Here is a 24,267-nt window from a genome sequence, read left to right on the forward strand (position 1 = left end):
TATAACATGTATATGTAATTATAGTGAATATTTTGGAAATTGGTCATCATTGTTAGAATATACATTGCCTAGACTGACATACTACAGTGTCACTGGAGTGTGCTGGCATAATCATTTCTCGCTCCCCTCTCACTCCCACAAATCACCACAGCCTCAGCAGATAAACCACTATCACTGCTGATGAAGCATTGCTGCTAGAAATATTATAATAGCAGATGACGTTCAGAAGGATGAGTGTGGGAGTGGAGCATCACTGCCATGCAGTTTCCTGACAGAGGTGTAAACATTTAGCCTAGCGGTAGACAAAACCGAGTTGGCTTTTAACATTGGCCAGGCTCCTCAGAGGCAGACAAGGCAGGTGTCTGAGAGTGGGAGAAGCCTGCCAAGAGTACGCACACACGCACACATGCAAACAAACACAAATGTGTTGAAGCAAACACACACACACACGCACGCACACAAACAAATACCTTTTTTTAAATTTTGCGCATGCACCAACAGGAACACATGCAGGCACATACACTCACAAGCTGTTACATAAAACAGCTTTTTCTTTTTCCTTCATTTCTCTCTCTCTCTCTCAACTCGTGTCATTCTGTTTTCTCTCCTCGCTTTCTCCCCCACTCTCTCCCTTGCTAATTTTACTTCCACTTCTCTCCCCTTATTTTCTCCATAAATCCCACTGTGCACCTATCCTTTGCATGTTCCCCCACTTGTTCCTTTGTTCCTTGCTGTCTTCCTTCCTTCCATCCTTCCCGCCTTACCCCAAGTGTCTCATCTACTCTCTGACTCGGTTTTACCTCCCTCAGTTTCACCCGCCATCTCCCCACTTTTCTCTCTCCCTCCCTCTCTCTGTGTCTCTCTCTCTTTCTCTCTCTCTTATCCACCCACTCACTCTTTGACAGTGTACAGAGTAGCTGCTTTCTCTCATCTCCAAAGACTCTAAAAATAAACGAGGGTTGGGGGGGGGGGGGGGGTGCTGGGGGGACGAGTGAGAGGGGAAGAGCGAGGCAGACGCCGGTTACACAGCAGTTTTCAGCTCAATTCCCTGTGTGATTCTGTGCAGGAGTGAGTGTGTGCGTTTCAAAGTGGGCGTGTATTCAGAAACACACGTACACATTTGCATGCACAAACTTGCAGAGGCTTTGTCTGTCTGTCTTTTCTCCCTCCGCAATTTCCACAGGCTGGCACACAGGCAGTGGTATAAGTGTGTGTCTCTGTTCTGCAGTAGAAAAGTCTTACCCCATGCAATTTTATTCTAAAACAGGAACTCTGAAGCTGATGCACTCCCTTTAAACTGACTAACCAAAAAGTTGCCTTATTTGCACCACATCGTACTTAAGGAAAATGTTCATATCAAAAAATGCATGTTGTTCTATAAAGGTATGACCTTGCAATTTATGATTGTGACCTTTGATGATGGATTATTACTCATCAGTTCGTCAAATGATGTGGCACACTAGTAAGTTTAAAGACAAACTTCCTATTTGTATTCATGTTATGTGTGTTCGTGTCTGGATATTTTTGTGAGGGGGAAAAAAAAATTGGCACATTGGAATTCAGGCTTGGAAGTTGTAGCTCTTTCATTCATATTCAAGCAACATTCACAGGCTGACTGAGGCCACGTTTCAAGAGAGAAACAGGGAGAGGACACATTTGCGGGGCTGGATAAAATATGAAATACTGTACAGGAGGTGGAAGTAACATGGGAGAACACGGGAAAAAGAATATGAGGGGAAACATGGTTAGGGACTGAAAGGTAATGGAGCAAGAAGACAGCAGTGAGGAGGGAGGAAGCAAGGAGAGGGTGGAATGATGGTATTTTGTCTGAGTTAAACTGTGATGTCAAGGGATGTGATGGTTCTGTCAATAGCAATAAATCTCATATCCTGTGTTTGTACTTTGGACCAGTGAGGGAGACATAGGTCAAGGTTAGAGCTAACTGTGAAGGGATAAATTTGCTTGTGTCTGTCCATCTGTCCACATCTATCCCTGCATTCTGTATTTTCTACTGCAACTCATCTTCAGTAGTTATATTAGCATCTCTTTCAATTTTTGTTTCATGACATTAACATTTTTAGAGGTAAATCGTCTCATCTAAACCAATCAGTAGTCCAATGATCAGTCTAGTTTCCAGATACTGAGCTCAAATGAGTCTCAGCAGACTGAAACATTGTAGTTAAAACTGAGCTCATGAGATTTAGGCTGGTTTTGTGAGCTTATTTCCTTTGTTCCCATCCCTTTTATCATTCTTAACTCTTCCTCACCTCTAATCAAGTATTATTCTCTCCACTCTTCTCCTCCTCACTGATCATGTCATCATCTACTCCCAAACAATCTGCTTTCTCCTCCGTTCCCTCTCCTTTAGCTGGGTTCTTCCTCTCCCGTTCTACCCTCCTCTGATTGACGTGAGGATATTGATTGGGAAGAGATGGGTCTGCCTGATAATGAGACTCCAAAAGAGAAAGAAAGAGGGATGGGGAACTAGGGGGGTAGTAGATTGGGAGAAAAAAGCGGATTAGAGGAAGGGGAGGAGGGCTTGAGACTGTGTTTTTCTCTGACACGGTTTGCTAACTTTGGCAGGGCTAGCTGGCTATTTCTCTGCTGGCTTTGAATCTGAAATTCACAGGGGGTATCAGAGAAAGCATCTGATCTATATTGTGCACCACACACACACACACACACACACACACACACACACACACACACACACACTCACCAAAACACTGTATACTTGCATGAAGTGAGTCTGCTTGTGCACACGCACATACAAATGGAAATAAACCCAGGATTGACTGGAGCATGAGTGTGGATTTATTATGTGTGTGGTTCATATATGTACGTGTTCCTGCCAGTTCCAGATAACATGCTCTCCTATTCAGCCACTGTTTGACACCATGTGCTACACAGACACTACACACCGTTCCCTTTCACATTTTGTTGTTCATATTTGCCGATGTGAGTTTTTTTTTCTTACAGTTTCACTTAAACAGCTATGATTAAAACAAAAAACAAAAAAAAACTATTTGTTCCCGTGCTTCTCAGGCTCTTCCCTTTCTCTCTGTCTGTTGCCTATCTAAGCTAAGGCGTGTGTTTTAATTTTATTTGCCAGGTGAGGGAGATGTCTCTCTTCAAGTGACTGACAGTTTGATTGACAGCGTTTTCTACACAGGCGGAGGAAAGTGATCCGTACACGGTTGTTTTCTTTGCAGTGCAGTGCAGCATCTTTTGTTGCGGTAGCTATGATTGCAAAGCTGCGGTTTAATATCAACTATGTTTTTATCTCTCTGTCTGCACTTGCCTCTCTCTGTCTATCACTTGCTCTGTTTTTAACCTCTCTTATCTTTTACCCACCATTCTTTGTGCCACTCTGTCTTCACCCATTTCCACATCTTACTTGCTTTTTCCTTTTCTGTTTCTATGACCTCCTCCACTCCCTACCCCCTCCACACAGCCTGAAGAGCTGACCAACGTCCTGGAGATCTGCAACATTGTCTTCACCAGCATGTTCACACTGGAGATGATTCTCAAGCTGACTGCTTTTGGCTTCTTCGAGTACCTGAGGAACCCCTATAACATCTTTGATGGCATCATCGTCATCATTAGGTCTGTAATCTACAATCTACTCCTAATAGTTAAGTTAGGCTGTCGTTTAGTGTAATAGCATTTCATAAATGAGGAATGATATTTACCTATTGAAGGTTTTGTCCTTAAAATGTTAGAAAAGAGTGAAAAATCCACATTATAATTTAAGGTGAGGTCTTTAAATATCAGTTGTGTCGGATTAACAGTCAAAAACCCAAAGTTATTTAGTTAACTTTTCTATAAAACAGAGAAAAATGTAAAAAATAAATAAAAAAAATTGCTTTATCTGAATGGTTACATTAATTTTTTGTTGATCAACTAATCAACTCATCCTTTTAGCTCTATTAAAAGTACACATATCCCAAAAACCAAATTGAGAGCCTGACATACGCAACCTTAAATCGCTCCACTGTTTGCTACAAAACATTACATGTATTGTGATGAATGAATGTTTAAATAATTTGCATCTAGAGTTTCTGCCAGTGTATTCTAAGCACGGTGGTCTGCAGGGACTAAGTTGTATGTATAATTTTTATTATGAATGGTCACAGACTTAGAATTTCTGTATCTTGAAAATGTGCAGTTGTGTTGTTTGGTATAAAAAACTGCCTTGTTCTCTTATCTAATCGTCTATTATCTGGTGGTTCTCTCCTTTCTGTTGATTTCTATTTATTTTTTCAATCTTACTCTCCCCACATTCATTGATTATGATGATGCATGTTTTTCTCTAAATTTCCTTTAAATTTGTCCACATCCTCCAATTTCTCATTTTCTCTCTATTTCGCACTGTTATGCACACATGTACACATCCATTCGACACACATCCCAGTGTGTGTGAGATAATCGGCCAGGCAGACGGCGGTCTGTCGGTGCTGAGGACCTTCAGGCTGCTGAGGGTCATTAAACTGGTGAGGTTCATGCCTGCGCTGAGGCGGCAGCTGGTGGTGCTGATGAAGACGATGGACAACGTGGCCACTTTCTGCATGCTGCTCATGCTCTTCATCTTCATATTCAGGTAACACGGGGCTTGCATTTATGTGGAATACAGCTCAGAGAAAAGAAATAAACAAAAAGGGAGAGGGGAGGAAAATGTAATTAAGAATGTGTAGAGGCAGAGTTTGTATGTAAACTGTATACATGCACTGTGCAGTACTGTGCCTGAGCCTAAGACAGGTTGTTTTGTTGCCACTCCAACCCATGATAGAATATCAGCAGATTAAGACAAAATATAATAGTTGAGCATGGTGCAGGCAGCCATAGCCGAAAGCCTGAACACAGTGTGTACAAAATAATAGGATTATCTTCCAATTATTATAATCTCCCCCATTTTTGCCCAAACTGTGGCATCAGTGATTTTCTCTTTGACCTGCTTCCTTCTCCAGTGTTACATCTACCATGAAGGTTATGAGTACCTTAACTCGGTTGTTGGTCAGCAGTGTATGTGGCTGCACCAACATTTGAAATTCCATTAAATAAGACAGATAAGCATTGAGCCAAAGAACAGTGATAACAATAAGCCATAACTATTAAGCCGACAGAAACAGATTTTAAATTTCTCACATACTAATCAAATGAATTGGTTTAATTTAAAACTGACATGAATGTCTTTACTTTTGACTGTAAAAAATTGTTGGTAGTACACCATTAGCAATGCTTTTCCTTTACATGAATTCAGTCAACAATCATTCCACTAGGCCGACTGTAAAATCTAAGTAATGGAGAGGTTGAGTTGTCCTAATATTTTTAAAAATTATCCTCTAAATTACATGTAACAATTAAAGATGAAATGCAGCATTTACATTGTACCTAAATGAATATTGCGATGCGGATGCTGAAGACTGTAATTTACAGAAACATAATCATTCAGCCTAATCGCTCCTCTTGTTAACATCCCCCAGGACACACACACACACACACACACACACACACACACACACACACACACACACACACATACTGCTGCTCTGTTTTCCCACTAAATTCACCTCTAAAGATGGTATTAACAGAATTATTGTTATTTGAATAATTTATCCTAATTGTTCCAAGTGCAATCATTTTTACACGATGGATGAGTTCTACAGCAGCGTAATGTTATTAGCTTAGTCCTGCTTTGTGTGTGCATGTGTTTTTGTGACCCCATATGTGTGTGTACATGTGTACCTGCCAACCCTTGCAGCATAGCAATAAAAAACAAGTGTGGCAAGACAGATGGCATCAGAGATTTTAGCCAGTTAATGCTATCCTGAGCCAGTGGCGTTTGGTTTATATATGTAGCCAGTGTAGCTCTTAGGGAGCAGTTAATGTACAACACCACTCAGCTATGACTTTAACTCTTAAAACCTCTCCATAATTGCTGTAGAGAAAACATTGATGAATGAGAATATGAATGAGACTGACTGTGTTACGCTGTCTTGTGACAACTGCAAAGAGATGGGAAAAAGAGAGGAAGAGAATCAAAGAAAAAAGCTTTGAAATGAAACAGGGATAGAAGATTGTAATGTTTATATGTTTTTGTATATGTGTGTGTATGTTTTAGGTTCATGGTCTTGAATGTAGTTGTGTATGCGTTGTGTATTTGCTGTCAAATTATGACAGCAAATTCTTGAAACCAGCTCACTGTGTATGCAGTGCTATTCTTCTCTCTTTCACTCTGTATCTTTCTTTTGATCCTATCTCTACACTGCTTTAATAGTAATACTGTTTTATTTCAATTTTGAGCACATTCTCTGTGAATCTTCACACAGAGCCCATGACATACTTAAATCCCCCTGAGTCTTTTCAGTGCACAGTTCAACCACATAAATGCACTTGTTCTTTTTCTGTGAGAGCATACGTGGCCATTTTTTTGTGTTGCAGTATCTTGGGGATGCATATATTTGGTTGTAAGTTCAGTCTGAAGACAGAGGCAGGAGACACAGTGCCCGACAGGAAGAACTTTGACTCCCTGCTCTGGGCAATCGTTACTGTCTTTCAGGTACAAATACTTTAAACACACACACACACACACACACACACACACACACACACTTTCAACACTTTCAACCTAAACAGATGTGCCTGTGAATCTGCAAATTTTTCAAACCTGTATCCACATTTGTCTGTGTATGGACCATATGTGTGTGTTCCTGCTCCACTCTATTTGCTGTAGATTCTGACTCAGGAGGACTGGAACATGGTGCTGTACAATGGCATGGCCTCCACATCGCCCTGTGCTGCTCTCTATTTTGTGGCTCTTATGACATTTGGAAACTATGTGCTCTTCAATTTACTGGTTGCCATCTTGGTCGAGGGTTTCCAAGCTGAGGTGAGACATGTGTAACAATCTCGGTTGAGGGCATTGGACAGTATACACTTTACAAAAAGCAAATTAACAAGAGGAAAGCACAAATATTTGGAAGTTTCTATTTAAATTAGCTTGTGATTGTATTCCCTACACTTCTTACTCTTTCTCCCACTCTCTGCTTCTTCACCTCCTCTAATGCCTTGCCACGCCTGCCCTGTCCTTCTCTGCATCTCTCTCTATCTCTCTCTCTCCCCCATTAATTTTCTTTCGCTGTGCCTGATACAGGGTGATGCAAACCGCTCTTACTCAGATGATGACAGGTCTTCCTGTAATTTCGAGGAGAATGATAAACAGAAAGACTCTCTGCATCTCTCAGGTATTAAATGCCATCAAGAGCTTTACAGCATTTTTTGTTTAATATAGATTGATTTTCCTCTCACTTCTGAAATTATGTGACCATTTCACCCCTAGAAGTTTTGTCCTGTAGTTGTCATCAGCCCACACCATTACCTTAGTAAATACTTAGATTGGCTAAAGTGGCACCGTGTAACCAATTTTATGACCTTTCAGCGCTACAGAAAGTTATCAGCTGTTTCGTTGTACCTTGGGAATCAAACGTGTCGCCTGTTGTCTGATTTCCATAACAAACATTGCTAAGCATCAGTCTGAAATTGAAGCCGAGCAAACTTTAAATAATGCATGTCTGATGCCACTTCTCCATCCACAACTCTCCCCTCTTCTCCCTGTAGGCATAACAAACGTGAACTCATCAGGAACCAGCCAAAGCATCATGCAGTACAGAGTAGCATTTAGCAGCACATTAGGGAGGACTCTGATCATGTCTGACCACAGCTCTCCTGAGTCCCAATTTACCTTTTTATTTGAATCAAACACAATAGAAATGTTAATATTCCTTCAGACCTATTCCACCAAAATATATGTATGAGAATGGACAGCTCCTTTCTGGCTCCTGGAAAGCAATTCAGTGTAAATCAAACCTTCCCCTATCTGAGCTGGCCGTAACATTGTTTCAGGACATTTATGGTGTACTCTGATAGAAAATTCTGTTCTATAGTTCTGTCTTTGTAACATTAACAGAGAATAAGCAAACAAAGGGATTGAAAGTCTTGCTTAATGCTCTTTCTTTCATTGCCACAGTTTTTAACACTCATCCATCTGAATTTATTTCTTCCCTTTATCATTCCTTTCTTATATCTACTTCTTTCCATTCCCTCTTTCCTGTAGATCCAAAGATCTGTACACTGACCCCAAATGGGCACTTGGACTTGTCCTCGCTGCCTGCTGGTCTGTTTCCAGGAGAGAGGTTAACCTTTGCTCTTGGCTCCAGGAAGAACAGTGTTATTTCTCTTGGCAGGGCCAATCTGGAGCAGAGGGCTGTGGTAAGTGGAAATAACTGTATTAGGAGTGGCTGGAAAATACATAGCTGCTGGGCTGTTTGTTAGTTGTCGGTTGACTGACTGGTCATTGCGCTTTGATGTGACTGAAACTGTGTGAAAGGAATATTATGGGTACTCTCTCTGTAAATCACATGTTAGGTCATAACTGTATTCATATATACCACAATGGCATTTAATTAGTGGCACATCGAAGGTTTTTCATCGTCTTATTCATTTCAAGGACGATAATATGCAACAGAAAGTTTTTACCTCAACTATTTGTTTAGCTAATTAAATGCTTTGGCAGTTACTTGACTACAAGTTAAAGTATGGGAAGCTTTCACAGAAGCACTTCCACATTCCATGTAATTTGTATTGTTCATGTTTTATTTATTTGTGTTAGTAAATCAGACGGCCAGGGCAGATCCAGACAGGATATGGGTCAGAATTACAGCAAGAAACTTCTCTATCTCTCTCTCTCTCTGTGTCTCTCAGTATCCAGGTCGGGGTTACCACAACTGGGGACGCCCAGTGTCTCCCCAGCCTCAGGCCTTGTGGGCCCGTCGTTCCAGCTGGAACAGCCTGGGAGGCGGCCGCCCCTGTTCTTCCTCATCTCCCTCCGCTAGTCCAGCCTTCAACCCCACCTCTGCAAGGCCCTTCTATGGCTACGGCCTGGGTAGTTTGGGAGGAGTGGTTGGAGGAAGCCTTCGTATCCGTGGTCCCCGAGCCTCCTCATCCCCGCACCGGCACCTCCACCATGTCCACCCAGACGAGGAGGAGTCTCTTCTCTCCCCTCCTGCTGTTGCTCCTCCTGTCACCCAGCTCCACCTTCCCCATCCGATGCTCCCAGGTCACTTTGTTCCCAGGAGAGACCGCAGAGCTCTATCACTAGAGCTGCCCCACCTGCTGCAGGTCCCAGGACCTCCACACCCTCCACCACCGCCACATCACCCACTTCCCCCCATGACGCTCCATGCTCACCACAGGAAGAAGAGCTTCTCTGGGGGGGTGGTAATCAGTGGTGGAGGTGGTGGCGGTGGACTCGACAGTCTGGGTGTCTTAGGAGGGGTCCACCAAGACTGTAATGGAAAGACTCCACTGTCTCAGCTTCTCCAGCCCCCTCCTAGACAACATAATGAACAGGCTGGAGGGGCGAACCCTCAGAGCCAACTGATGGCTGACGTCTTCCCTCAAGTTAACGCACGAAGCAAGGACCGGGAGGACCTGGATGATGACATTGAATATGTAGGTTACTATTATGTGTGTGTGGGTGGGAGGGAATTAAACAGTAATAGCATTAGGACAAGCTTGGTGAGTAAGTGAAATAAGGTTATGCAATCATACTACTTTCCTATGATACATAGTCTAGTTCCAGAGATACAGATAAACATAACTAAGACAGTGTGTAACAAAAAAAAGAACAAAGAAACACAATCTAGCCTTGTGATTCTCAGTAACTGAATCATTAGCTTTTGTGATAAAGTACAAGAGTTTACACATGCAGTAATCTCCTGCTCTCTTGTGTAGTATCTTCAAATACTTTGTATAAAGCCTGCACTCTCTATCACCTGGGCCTCATGGGAGTCCAATTGTTTTCATTGTAAACAAGTCTGTGTATGAGAGAAACAAGGTTAATTAGAAAGGACTATTTAGACAGCGGGGGAGAGAACTATACAGATGGTAATGCTGGAAGATGCTCGGAGCTATTGCTATAGAAGTGTTTCACTTTCGTAAATAATTCAAAAACAGGAAGTTTCTCTGTGCAGTTCTGTGTGTCTTTTTGGGTTTACTGCTGGTGTATGGGCTCTGCTTGTGCATGCCATGATGTGTGCTGATGTATGCATTTGTTTCAGAGCTTGTGCTTCCGCATCCAGAAGATGTTAGAAGCGTATAGACCCGACTGGTGTGAGACCAGAGAGGATTGGTCTGTCTTCCTATTCTCACCACAGAACAAGTGAGTCACCATTATCCCCCGCTCTGCTTTTTTTTTCTTTTCTTTTTTTTTTAAAAATCCTTTTTAATCAAATGTGTTGTATCCAGCGCTTTTAGTGCTGGAGTGATTGACTGCGTCAAAAGTGTGTTGACTCAAAATGTGGGCTGTTTTGTAGCTCAAGTCTCCACAGTCTCTCACACGCACATTATCAGCTGGCCACAGGACATATCCCACCAAAGCAATATCAAGGATGGATGGGAAGATTCTGTTCTCCACCTCATCAATAGGAAGGACAGGTTGCCACCTTCCACAGAGAAGGACTGCATTAGAGTATTGATTGTCACCTTGCAAATAACAAAAGGATATTTCCTACCCTGTCCCCTCCTGTTGGACAGAGAAACAGGCCGCGTAGGGTAAATTTTATACCATAGGCTACTCTACTACTGTAGACATGTTGTGTCACAATCTGCAGAGGAAGGGTTATATTAGACACAGTTGAGTATTCAAATAAAAGGCATTTAAATGTCTCCATGTGTGTTCCAAAATAGTTTAGAATAAATTCGATCCCTCTCCCAGTTGATTCATTCTGCTTCTTTTCATCCGTTCCAATAAACACTGCAGCGAAGATATTTAATTGCTTTTTGGCAGTACACAGTGTCACATGCTAAGTTTTGAAATGCATATTCAGTATTTGTATGTCCCATCTCTTTCTGTCTTCCTCTCTCTCTCTCTCTCTCTCTCTTTCTGTTTGTTTCTCTCTCATCTCTCTCTTCTGTTTTCCCAGCAGAGCACTGTACTCAGGAGTCTAGTGCTTCTGAGAGTGTTGTTAATGTAATTTGTTTTGAATTAGGAGTGATGTAAACAGGGGCTGAATGAGGCTATTTACTCACCAAGATACGAGGGCGCTCCTATGCACTGTCAGGGAACTTGGCTCCCGTTCTGATTGGATGGAAGACTGTTTTAAATTGTGTTTGGACAGAGTGTGGCCTCACATCTCTCCTCTTGTTCCAGGTTCAGACAGATGTGCCAGTCCATCATAGCTCATAAGCTGTTTGACTATGTGGTGCTGGCCTTCATCTTCTCCAACTGCATCACAGTAGCTCTGGAGAGGCCCAAGATATTACAGGGCAGCTTGGTAAATCCATTTGAAGTGTTTGCGCGTGTGTGTGTGCATGTGTGTTAGTGTGTGCGTTAGAAGCTACAGCTCCTCTCTGTAGTTTTTGTGTGGTAGCTTTTTGTATTCTTTGAGGATAAATTCAGTTTTATTATCTAAAAGGTGCAGTAAGTAAGCTTTTACTGCCTCTAATTGCCCCATCTCCTCTTTCTGACTGTCAACCCTCTCTCTCCTCTCCTCCTGTTTGTCTGTCTAGGAAAGAGTCTTTCTAACCATCTCCAACTACATCTTTACTGCCATCTTTGTGGGCGAGATGACACTCAAGGTAACATTTTACAACCTGTCTCTCTATTACTGCCAATGAGTCCTGAGTGTAGTGTGTGGCTGTACTACACAGAGGCATCTTTTTTTTTCTTTTTTTTTTGTCTGTCTGTCTCCTCTTGTGTCTTCCTGTTTGTCTCTCTCACTGAATTGACTGTGCCTCAGTGGTCCCACAGCTCGACCCCTTCCCATTCCTTCTTTCATGGCAGTTCCCATTTTCCTTTGGAGAATAGAGCAATTAAGCAATGTCATTAATTAGTGGCTAGTCCTCTCTTATGGATGCGGTCTATCTGCAGCACTCCCCCACACCGCTCCACTGTTGACTGCTTCTTTTTTAAGTCTGCGTTTCCACTTCCTTAGGGTCCCTCTTTTCTCATCAGTCCTTTTTCAGACTCTCGGTCTGTCTTGTTTCTCGATCCTTCCTTTATTTTATTTGCTCTCCCTCTCTCCCTCTGCCACTGTCTCTGTATGCTCTGCGAAAGGCTCTGGCACAAGTGGGCCATCAATTATGCACTCCCACAATCAATTATTAACCAATCTCAGCCCGTCAATGAGCCACAGACTTGTCAGCCCTCTGGCCGCGCCGTACATGTCTCCCTCCATGTCTCTGTCTGTCTGAGCCTTGTGTGTCTGCATAATTTGTGTCGCTGTGTGCTTGATTGTGTAGCATTAATCTCTCCATAGGACTCCACCATGAGGTTTGATGCTGTGTACAAGAAGTAGCCAAATAAAAAAGCACAGCACAAGCGGGGCTGAAGAATGGGTCAGCATGTTGCACAACTATTCAGAGAGTTATTTCATGAGGCAGCTTCAAGCACAATGTAGCACTCCCCAAAACACGTTCACTAGTTCTAATGATTGTAGTTGTATGCAATAAGCAGTGCTGTTTCCCATTCTATAGAAGTAGATTACACTTATGTATATAATTAGAATAATCAGAATTGTGAACTGAGACCACACTTGCGAGTGTTGTACATTCAGTTTACGTTTTGGCATTTAGACCTAAGATGTTTTCCAAGCACTGATCTGTCAACCATCTTGATATGTTTGCACGCTAACCCCCACACTTCCTCTGAAGATTTACCGGACACTTGGCAAACACCTTCAAATGTCAGTGGCAGATTTTTTTTTTTTATTTGCAGGCGCAGTGCTCCCACTGCTGCTTAGCCAAACACTGAATCCAGCTTTGTGCATCTGTAATACAATGCCTGCACAACATCCATCTCTCAGCGCTGAAGTCGCAGAAGAATAAAGTACCATCATATGTAAAATGGGTCCACAGTAATCTTTTTACAAGCCAAAGACACAGGCATCAGGGCATTATTACTGTACCCCTGTGTATCAAACACACTGGTGCCTGCACACTAGTGTGTCAGTTGCAAGTGTGTGTGTGTGTGTGTGTGTGGTCTTTTTTTTTTCTTTTTTTTTCTAATTAGCTGTGTGTGTGTGTGTGTGTGTGTACACATACTGTATGTGTGACAGATAAAGTCAACGTCTGCTCTGGGTGCTCTCTAGCCAAAGCAGGTGTTGTCTGAAGAGGTGTGTACATACATCTGAATGTGTGTGTGTGTGTGTCTGCTTGTCAGGCGCATTGTTGTTTCAGCAGCAAGGTGAGAACATGTTTTTAATGTGTTTGTGTTTGACACTAACGAGACATGTTACACACAGCCTTTTATCCTACACCTGCTTATGATTTTTTTTTTATCCGTATATCATCTCATCTTTTGGTTTCACCTTGTTATCCTTTGTTGCAACACATTCGTAACACAGAGCTGACTCTGAAGCTGACGATATACAAATGTCTTGTAACTAAAAGTGTAGTCCATGTTCTAAGATGTTGCTTCGCCTCTTTTTACACTCATCTTCAGGTGGTTTCCATGGGTCTGTATGTAGGAGAACAGGCTTATCTGCGGAGCAGCTGGAACGTTCTGGATGGCTTCTTGGTTTTTGTGTCTTTGATTGACATTGTTGTGTCAATGGCGGGTGGGGCCAAGATCCTGGGGGTGCTTAGAGTACTCAGGCTGCTCAGAACATTGCGCCCCCTCAGGTATGGACAAAGAACTCTAGTTTCTTTTTATTATTATTCTTTTCTTTTTTTTCTTTTTTTTCTTTTTTTTTACTGTTAAGTGTTTATCAATCTTAACAGCAGACAGAAATCTTTGCCATTATTAATCAATTATATCCTCTTTAGTTTTCCTTCAGGACATGTATTCAATTTCATGTACTTGTTTTTGTTCTCCTCTTCTTCCTCTCCCTTCTCCAGGGTGATTAGCAGAGCTCCTGGTCTGAAGCTGGTGGTGGAGACCCTCATCACTTCTCTCAAACCCATCGGCAACATTGTCCTCATCTGCTGTGCTTTCTTCATCATCTTTGGCATTCTTGGGGTACAGGTAGGAAGCATATTATTTGCAGAAAGTTTTTAAATAATGTATTTGTATACTCTCCCCATTAGTATGATTTTTTTGAACAAATCTGTTTCTCTCCCGTCCTTTCCCTCTTAATATCTTTGAAGCACATCTGCACATGGATTTTTATATTTCTCTCTCTTAAGTAAACTCTCGTTGTCTTCCTACTTCTTTCATCACTGCACAACATTTTCAGCTTGTGGGATCTTTGACCAGCTCATTATTTCACTCGCGCATCCTTTCATCTCGTCGGACGCCTCTGTGAAGGCTTACTTCTCTGTTTTCTTCTAAGTAGTTGGACTGCATCAAAAGCTTTGTTTCTCTGTTCTTCTCCTGACAGCTGTTTAAAGGCAAGTTCTTCTACTGCTTGGGCCCTGATGTCAAAAACATCACCAACAAGTCTGACTGTCTCCAAGCCAACTACAAGTGGGTTCACCATAAGTACAACTTTGACAACCTGGGACAGGTAAGTGTCACTTGTGTGTTGTGCATGATGTTTCTTATATGAATGTGAAGCAGAACATAATTTAAAAAAAAAGAATTTTCCCCATAAAGTAAGCATAAAACTTTTCCTTTCTGTTCTCTACCTTTTGTTGTCCAGGCTCTGATGTCCCTGTTTGTACTCGCCTCCAAGGATGGCTGGGTTAACATCATGTATCACGGCCTGGATGCTGTGGCTGTGGACCAACAGGTACCCACATATAAGCTGTACAACAACAGTGTTTCATAAACAAAAAATCTTCACGATCTAAAATGGAAATCTTACATTTTTACCTCACTAACTCTTTTTCTCCTTCTCTCTCATCTCCGTTTTGTTTCTTACCTTGTTTCACATCTCATTGTTTTATATCAAATCATATCATGAACAAACACACCACTTCAACCCCAGCCGGTGATCAACAACAACCCATGGATGCTGCTGTATTTCATCTCCTTCCTTCTCATCGTCAGCTTCTTCGTCCTCAACATGTTCGTTGGCGTGGTGGTGGAGAACTTCCACAAGTGCCGCCAGCACCAGGAGGTGGAGGAGGCCAAGAGACGAGAGGAGAAGCGTCAGCGGCGCATGGAAAAGAAGAGGAGGAGTAAGAAAGAGGAGTGAGAGGAGGGGGATAGAGTATTGAAGCAGCCAAAAGATGAGAGAGAAAAAAAGAGGCGCATGAACGCTTTGAGGAGGAGGAGACAAGAGTAGAGTGATAGAGGATAGAAAGGAGGAGTGTGGTAAGAAAGAAAGGCAGGAAGGAGCTTTATAGAGGAAAAAAAACAAGACAATGATACAAAACACAAAGTGCCTGAAAAATAAGGCTTTGGATATTTCTGTTGACAATATCAGCTTGATCAAAGCTTTTAAATTTTTCATTTTCAAGTTCTCAGTGTGGAGCAGGTCCACTGTGGAAATCTCATCTCCTCCACATGATACAGATGGTCTGTTGTACAACAAGTAGCAACAAGAGCAGGTTGTTTGGAATTCACTTATACATATATATATATATAATGTAAAAACTAATTCTAATAGCATATAGATTTGAACATTTAGTAGTTTATATCACTGCAGAGAAAACACATTATACTCTCTTTAACTAAAACATTAGACGCAAATACAAATTATTTAAAAGCTTCATTCATGTATTTTTCTACCAACAGAAGCCCAGAAGCTGCCCTACTATTCCAGCTATGGCCACATGCGCCTGATGATCCACACACTGTGCACAAACCACTACCTGGACCTCATCATCACTTTCATCATCTGCATCAACGTCATCACCATGTCCCTAGAGCACTACAATCAACCTCATGTAAGAAGGAATGTTTACTGTACCTGTGTGTGCAAAATATGTGTGCTTTGAGTTTGCAGTGGGCACAGGTGCAGTTGTGTGTCGTAAGGATTGAGAGTTGCGCAGCTTTGCTCTCACTTCCCCTAAACCACCTTCTCCACAAAATATGGACAAAAACAAACATTTTCTACGTTTTCCTACAGGCTCACTCTCAGTAGGAAGAACTAAGGCTGGGTGTATTTTATGCAGAATATTAGTGTCTGTCAATTTTTGTAGCTGTTTTCCTGCACTGCATCAATCAGCACCTTAAAAACACACAAGTGATACCACTGACTGGTCCACCACCGTGAAATTGTATCCAGGCTCTGTAGCATGTGTTGTGAGTAGCTGCAGTCCATACAATGAGCTGTGATTGCACTGCTGATTTGACGTGGGCTGCTGTCAGAGTGGTGTGTGTAGCTATAGAGTACATGTAGCTGTCCATACGTGTGTGATGAACAGAGGTTCAAAAGCCAGATAGCGTTTTTTTTGAGGGAGAGAAAAGTGATTATCCTTGAGATAAGATGCCCATCTGACCTTTTAAAGTGGAGCAAGCTTTCTCAAACTGGCGAAGCATCAGATAAATATCACAGGTCTTGGCTGTATTTGTCAGCTGTTGGTCCTGACATTTGGCAGCCTCCCACTTGCTAGAAGCTACAGCTCTATTTATGAACGAAAACAGCTAGCAAAGTAATCTCCAGTCTCCGCAGTAACAGAAAGCTCAACTGGATGTTTAAGACAATTAAAACATGCTTGCCTGTGGAATATTTGAATTCTCAGTGAATACAGTTAAGTTTAAGAATCTGTGTTTGTTAAGGGACGTAATGTGTGTGTTTGTGGTGCTGCGAATGGAGGACGCTCTGTTTTTCCTCTGGCATGCTTGATTTACTCTACAAACAATGGGAACAATTTCAGTTCTACAGTTTCTCCCTGTCGATCTTGCTGATACTCCCTACCCCATCACACACAAACACACACCTTTTTTTTTAATCTCTCTTTCCAGTCTCTGGATCTTGCCCTGAAGTACTGCAACTATTTCTTCACCTCCACTTTTGTGCTGGAATCAGTACTCAAACTCATCGCCTTTGGTGTTCGCCGCTTCTTCAAAGACAGGTACAGTGTGTACTTATACCTTGTGTGTTGGCAGTGTGATTGTATATGAGAGTGTTTCCTTTTATGTCTGCATATAAATGTATCTGTGAGCTTATTTGTCCCACTTTGTAAACGTATGGATTTTTTCATCTTCTGTCCATAGAGTGGTCCAGTCGACTGTACTGTACCTGAAGGAAAGCGGCATTATAATTGTCAATCATCTTTTTTTATGGCCTCTAACCTAAAAACACAAGCACCCTTTAAATTAGATACAGCAAAATTAGCTTTATATTTTAAAACGGAGATTTAATTTCTGACAGTATCACTCTATGTTTTTGTCTATTCAGCTAAGTCACTTATCACATATTTGATGTGAAAAAACATTAAAGCGTTTAACATGGCTCTCGGCACATGCTATAATCTCTTGAATTAACATATAATATAAATAGTGCTACAATAAACAGTTATTTAGTTCAAAGTGTAATGGCTGAACAAATCCGCCTTTTGCTTTGATCATTATAAATGGAATAGCGACTAGCAGCTTTAACGTTATAGAGGATTATAAAATATGTTTAAATATATGAGCTGGCTCTGATGTGTTCTGTTATTAAGTTGACTAAACCATACAGTGGTGCAAATACGGATTTCATGACAATTATCACACATCATCGCTTCTGTTAGAAAAGAGAGGAATGTCCTGTATTAATATACAGTTTTTTTTTATAGTCATTTGTTTCTTTGGCCACCATCAAATCAGTCTTTAGTTCCCTTATTCCATCAAGTTTTTCCACAATGCAAATATAAACTGTAATACATTTACAAGTAATTCAATTAACTAAATATAACTTTCATTTCCAGTCCAGTTCCATAATGAGAGTTTTTCATTGTATTAATTTGAGTGAACTAATGCCCGTCTAATTGGAAAAGAGTGTTTAACTTCACTACATTATTCTGCTTAACAAAACCTAATTGTCTATTAGTTCTCTGCATGTGATTCTGCACTTTCCATTTCTCCAACCTACTGTTAAGACCTTTGTGTGACCTCTGCAGGAAACACACCTCATCACTGGTCTGTTCACTCCCACATTCACTCACTCCACTCAGAGCTCAGATTAATTGATCTGTCAATCACTCGAATGTGTGCAGTGATGAGACTGATGTCTTATTCTTTTCAGGGACATGTGGTGAGTAATTAAAGGCAGAAACAGATTTAGGAGCTTATAATACACTGATGGTAGTTTAATGTCATTGACCTATTTTAGTTAGTGAAAAGAGGGAAGAGAGAGCGGGGGGGGGGGTAAGGAGAAACGGTTAGAGCGAGGGAGATAAGGTGAGTGATGGAGACATAGACACACAGGGAAGAGACAGATAATATATAGAAGGGGAAGCTGGAGTGATCGAAGACAAAAAAGGAAGAGGAAAAATTAGTGATGAAATGAGAAAGAGATGGACGGATATAGAGAGAATTTTATCACGCAGTTATCAGCTGGCACTTTGTCTCTTTTTATGTAGTGTCAGAAAAAGCCATGAGCAGGCATTGTGCATAGTGTGATTTAAAATCTGGGGTGACTCTCAGGCCAGCTTTAGAACTGGGTCATTGGAGTAGCAGGTAACACACAGACACACTGCCACATGTGCCACCATCAGAACTGCATTTATTGTAAGTCTGCAGATGTGTGTGTGTCTACTGTATATTTGTGCCAGGCCAAAACGTTCTCAGGCTGACAGTGAGGGAGAAATAACAGTCCAACACATTTAATTCAACCGTTAGTTGTGCAAAGTGCATTTTTACCAGGTGAGCCAGATTGCATCCATGACTTTGATGCATTTAAGTGATTAAGGAACATGATGTCTTACTCAGTGTGCTACCGTCCCCAGTCTTAAACCACAGAGGAAGATGCACCTTCTGTTCCATGGAACAAAAATATGAAAAAAAGACGTAGATCCACAGTCAGTCAGGCCCTGACAATGGAAGGAAACAGGATCATGTGCGTGTTGATAGTGAGTCACAGACTGTGATTGATACACTGTTGTCATTGTCATTTTAAATTAGAGAGTTTGGCAAGCATTTTGACAAATGAATTGACAGTGCCAAATGTTTACTGCGGGTGCCTTGCTATGTGATCCCAGATCATATGTGCACCTCATTTACCACTTCCCATAAAAACTTGCGCAGTTTCCAGCTCTCCTTGATGATTTCACAAAAGATGTCTATTGTTGACCATCTTCCAAAACGTCAGCAGATAAATGAGGACTACACGACCTCCCGAAGCAACTGCATGAGGTAATAAAGGATTAACATATCAGGATATTTGCAAAAGTGGTGTAGTTACATCAGGTAAAAATACTTGCCCATAAGTCAGATGTCACAGGGAGTATGGTGGCGTCAAGCTCTTTGATTTTCCACTATACTTATCTGATTTGGTTATGTCTGTTTCTCATCTGTCCTCAAGCCTTAAAAAGAAATTGTCTGCCAAGCATTTTGCTACACATGATGGATTAATTAAGGGCTTTTGGGGCTGAGGCACTGTCGCAGGAGGAGGAGAGTAACTTGTTGAGAGGTAACTAATAATTAGCTACATACCTCCTGAGGCTCAGAACTTTTCACACAACCCTTAGTGCATTACTTACAGTCGAAGCCAGAACGTGAACGGCTACAGCTTTGTAAGTGTGACTTCGTCTTTTCATCACTTTGTGTGTATATTTGCTTTTTGTGTGTTTGTGTGTGTGCTGCTATTCCTTTGTGTACCTTGCTCCATCATATGAGTGTGTGTGTGTATATGTGTGTGTGCTTGTGCTAGGTGGAACCAGCTGGACCTGGCCATTGTGCTTCTGTCAGTGATGGGTATCACCCTGGAGGAGATTGAGATCAGTGCTGCCCTGCCCATCAACCCCACTATCATCAGGATCATGAGAGTACTGAGGATAGCACGAGGTACATTAACTACACCTGTGTGAAATACTCACACACACACACACACACACACACACACTTACAAGTCATGTCCCAACTTCCCTTCATGTACACCCTTTCAGTGATATGGAATATTGATTTTGTCTCACTACTGTGTTTAAATATAACAGCTGAAACGGTAAACCTTTACACGTCAGTTAGCTGTAGCATAGCAGCTAATGTCTGAGGTGTTGTTTTTGTGTATACATGTATGTATGAACGTGTACGCGTGTGTGTGCTACACAGGGTGTAAATTAAGCACTGACCTTTCTGCAGGTTAATGTTTCTCATTTAGTCTGTAATTGAACCTGAGGGATTTCCCCCTAAATGCCCACACTTAAAATCTCTTTCTCTCACACATACACACACAGTGCTGAAGCTGCTGAAGATGGCGACAGGAATGAGAGCCCTGTTGGATACGGTGGTCCAAGCCCTGCCTCAGGTACGCTCACACCCACACACTTACACACACTGTCTTTCCCTCTTTTTTTTCCTCAAGGACACACACTCCACACTCCCAGAGAGAGAACCAATCTCAGTCAATAGCCAAGTTGGTATGAGCCCCCCTTCTCTTTCTCTGTTGGCCTGTAGGCAGCTCTAATAGATGACTCATTCATACCACAGACTGGTAGACTGGCGCTCACACGTGCACGCACACATACATACACACGCACACCCGGGCTTTGGCTTGTTTTCACTTTCAGTACCATGGAGAGTACCCAGACTCCCACTGCGACCACAGTGTGCTAGAAACAGCAGGGACTTCTTAAACCAGACTGTAGTTCATTTGGTGGTGAACTGTCCACAGAGGCAGACAGTTTTTACACCGTCCCAGTGTCAAGTCATTCCAGTGCACTCAAAGTTCAGCTCCCTAGAAAATTCCCAGAATGCCTCTCTGCTTGCTGTTCTTACTGACTGGAAGTATTCTCTGCATGCTATAATCTTATATATTAGAAATAAAATAAAAGACAACAAAAGTTGTTGAAGTTATAATGATCCTGTCTGGTTGATATGTGGTTGATGCTATGTCATTTTTATGTGCTACCTCAGAATCAGTGTCCCATTGTTTATTTATCAATAAACTTTACCCAGAATCCTGTTTTTCACTATATGCTGATGACTTGCTTTTACGATTAGTGTGAACTGCAGTGTCCTCACTACTTTACCTGTGAAAACTTAAAGCAATAGTTTGAAAGTTTTGGAATTATGTTTATGCCACATCAGTACAGCAGCTGTTTAGCTTAGCTTAGAAAATGTGGGGAGGGAGAGGGCTATGACACGTAACAAAGGATCCCAACGTACAAAAACATATTGTATGTAACTGCAATATATACCACACAGACATGAGTGTGGTCTTTTCATGTAACTCCAAGCAAGAAGGTGAATAAGTGTGTTTATCAAAATGTGAAAATATTCCTTTAAAAAAAAGGCAGTTTTCTAGACAGATAGGTTTGGTGCAAAGATAGGTGTACAGCCTTATTTATGGACATGCTGGTACATAGACACACACAAGGTCTGACCCATTGACCATCAAAAGTAAGATGCAGCAAACAAAGGGAAACAGGTGGTGTGGTGAAGGGAGGGCAGGCAGAGGTGAGGGAGAACAGATTCCTTGTCTTTCTTTTCTATTGATCCCCCCCTCATTAACACTGAGCCCTTTGCTCTATCCCAAGGGCATCAGGGGAGGTAATTAAAACTGGGGCTAATTAAACAGTTTCAGGAGGTCTCTGACTATGTGTATGGGTGTGTGCGCATATTGAGGTACTGAAAGAGTGAGAACAAAAGTGTTACACCTGGCGAGAGATTTAACCTGCGGCGATATTGCACTCTTATTTCACTGTGAAAATGAAATGGCAAGCTGCCAACTTTTCTTCATTACATCACACAGGATATTGAGACGGTATTGACATTTTAACAAAGGCTTTAGAATACAGCTGAACAAGCATACACACTACAAGAAGGCAAGGAGTATGAATAATGCTATCATGACACACAGGAAGAGATGTCTGCTAGAATAATAACTTAAAAGATTAAACATGATGTGCATACTCAACAAGTTTCATAAGCAGTTTATATATCTAATAGGCCATAACAGGACATGGAGATGTAATGAGAGAGCCATATACTTACACTAAACGGATGGGTAAGCTTAATAGATCATTGAAACATTAAGAGAAGTGCATTTTCATGGCTTGTCTTTACAAAAACGCAGTGAGACAAAGTCATTTCACCCACAAGCATCCTCCATTATCCTCTTCCCCCTAACTGATGCAAGATGGCTGCAGCAAACTGTTCACTAACACTAATAGCTTATATCGTGTTGGCACTAAAGACAAGCCAGTTGTTTTATATCTTCTCTGGGAAAGGCTAAGAAACCTTCAGAATAGCTGTTGGCATCAGAGCTGCACCTTTTGAAACGATCTGTATTTAGTTTTTAGAAATGAATGTGATTTTGGTGTCTGTCCAAATTTAATCAAATCTTGAATATTAAATTAAATCTTTGAAATAATTAAAGACAGCTGAATCTTTGTGCAAAAACGAGATGAAACAAATAATAAAACTCAGGTTTATTTTAAGCTAGTGGAGTGTAAGTTATTGTTTTATAAATTTGCATAGAATACACTATTGAGTCCCTCTCTGTACAACTCCCCCTTCTCAAAAGTGCATTCATCCTTATCCTGGATCCTACATTGACTCAGGCCATTATGAAGCACAGATTGTTAAGCAGTCCAGGTAGGATAGTAGAACTTAGAGACAGACTTGAGTCAAACCCCCAAAACAGTCACATCTGCAACTATTACAGCACTCCATTGTGTGGCAATGACCTCCATTACTTTCAGTCCATAGGGACTCATCAGACTGTCCTTCATGAAATGGGGCGTATTTGCCTACATCAAAAGCACATTTTAATATTTTAGTAATGTACATTGTGTTGTATTGTATGCAGATATTATGTTCTTTCTTTTACTATCTACTGCAGTTCTTGCATTAAGTGTTTAATTGACCTGCTTAACATGAATATAAACTAACCAGGTGAATTATAGTAGTCCATTTATGGAAAAGCCTTTGACAGCCTTAAAATGCAGACATCAGTTTCTACTGATTTCCTCAATAAGACATATAAGCAAAAAAACACTTTTTTTTTTTTTTTTTTTGCTTGGTGTAGAATCTCATTGTAGTTTAATTTAACCTAAATTAAATTACAGTCCCAATTGTTTAATTTGGCTACTACTTACTGAGAGCTTTCCCTCCAAACTCTCCTATTCACTGTGATTTTTCCTATACAACTAAACATCTTTAACCTTCCGGGAAAGCTGGATTTCTCGAGAATCCATCTTGCCAGGCTTTTTCGCGTGTAGCTGAACCACAGTGGTTCAGACCAATCAGCATCCTACAAAGGAGGAACTTCTGGCAGCAACAAGAATCAACTGTAAAAGTAACATGCTAACTAACGTTCAAAGCTCCTCAGGTGGTGGCTTTTTTGTTGTGTTGTGTTTCTTCTCCACTGTTTTCCTACTACGTCATATGATAGACAGATGGTTCATCCAATCACCTGCCAAGTATTTTTTGAAAGTGCCGGCCTTTTCCAAACAGTTTTCAATGACGCCTTCCCAGATGGTGCTGTGTAACAAACCATCTGGTGCGTCAGGTTAAGACATCTTTATAGCCCTGCCAATCCCACCTTCAAGTAGACCCAAAAAGCCACAAGTATCTCAGCATTATGTCTTTTAATAAACTTTATTTGGCTTGTGTGTAATCTCTTTAAAACTAGCTCAGTAATTGTCATAATGTTGATTCATTATTCATATACGGAACTCTACTAAGTATGTTTTCCCTGAAAAACAGGTAAAGTAATCTGAACCTCTCCTTAGAACAAATGGAGTGTATTTATAGTAACTACTTATCAGTGCATATCCTCATTCCCAGTGGAACAGTGCTGTTAGCAGAGTGTTAAAGACAGTGAATAGGCGACAAGGTTCTGTATCCCTGGAATGGGATTAGATGTTGCCCCCAACTGTTTACCGCGCAATATTATCATCACCATTAAGTTGTTTTAACAGACGGTTGTTGTGGTGGAACCGAGCCAAGTCCCCAAACTTAAAAAATTCACAGCAGGGGTTCTGTTGTATCAGAGTCTCAGAGGGAGCTGTGCCATGGTTTGCAGAACCGAGCAGGGTGATATTGTAGCAGCACACTACAAATAAGTTGGAATCCTGTGTGACCAGTTTCATGCACACACATTACTCGTATTATATTTTTTGTTGATGTGTTCAATAGCAGTGTTAACAGAAAAGAAACCCTAACCCTGACAGTAACCCACTAAAAAAGGAACAAGTCTGGTGCGTCATATATTGACTTTATAAGCTATTCAG

General features: G+C 41.3%; 1 protein-coding gene across 1 annotated transcript in view; it reads left to right on the forward strand.

Moving 5' to 3' along the window:
- LOC111226995 (voltage-dependent T-type calcium channel subunit alpha-1I-like) overlaps nt 1-24,267 on the forward strand; it is a 100,444-nt gene that overhangs the window by 58,330 nt on the left and 17,847 nt on the right. Inside the window, exons 10-28 of the mRNA XM_022752332.1 lie at nt 3,455-3,606; nt 4,415-4,600; nt 6,442-6,559; nt 6,734-6,889; nt 7,154-7,244; nt 8,114-8,268; nt 8,761-9,510; nt 10,119-10,219; nt 11,210-11,333; nt 11,569-11,637; nt 13,502-13,680; nt 13,897-14,023; nt 14,379-14,504; nt 14,640-14,729; nt 14,928-15,120; nt 15,680-15,831; nt 16,853-16,962; nt 19,743-19,876; nt 20,266-20,336. Coding sequence (XP_022608053.1) covers nt 3,455-3,606; nt 4,415-4,600; nt 6,442-6,559; nt 6,734-6,889; nt 7,154-7,244; nt 8,114-8,268; nt 8,761-9,510; nt 10,119-10,219; nt 11,210-11,333; nt 11,569-11,637; nt 13,502-13,680; nt 13,897-14,023; nt 14,379-14,504; nt 14,640-14,729; nt 14,928-15,120; nt 15,680-15,831; nt 16,853-16,962; nt 19,743-19,876; nt 20,266-20,336 — 3,084 coding nt within the window. The remainder of the gene's footprint in view (nt 1-3,454; nt 3,607-4,414; nt 4,601-6,441; nt 6,560-6,733; nt 6,890-7,153; nt 7,245-8,113; nt 8,269-8,760; nt 9,511-10,118; nt 10,220-11,209; nt 11,334-11,568; nt 11,638-13,501; nt 13,681-13,896; nt 14,024-14,378; nt 14,505-14,639; nt 14,730-14,927; nt 15,121-15,679; nt 15,832-16,852; nt 16,963-19,742; nt 19,877-20,265; nt 20,337-24,267) is intronic.

This window comes from Seriola dumerili, unplaced genomic scaffold, assembly GCF_002260705.1.
Source record: "Seriola dumerili isolate Sdu_G_001 unplaced genomic scaffold, Sdu_1.0 BDQW01000169.1, whole genome shotgun sequence".
Lineage (NCBI taxonomy): Eukaryota > Metazoa > Chordata > Actinopteri > Carangiformes > Carangidae > Seriola > Seriola dumerili.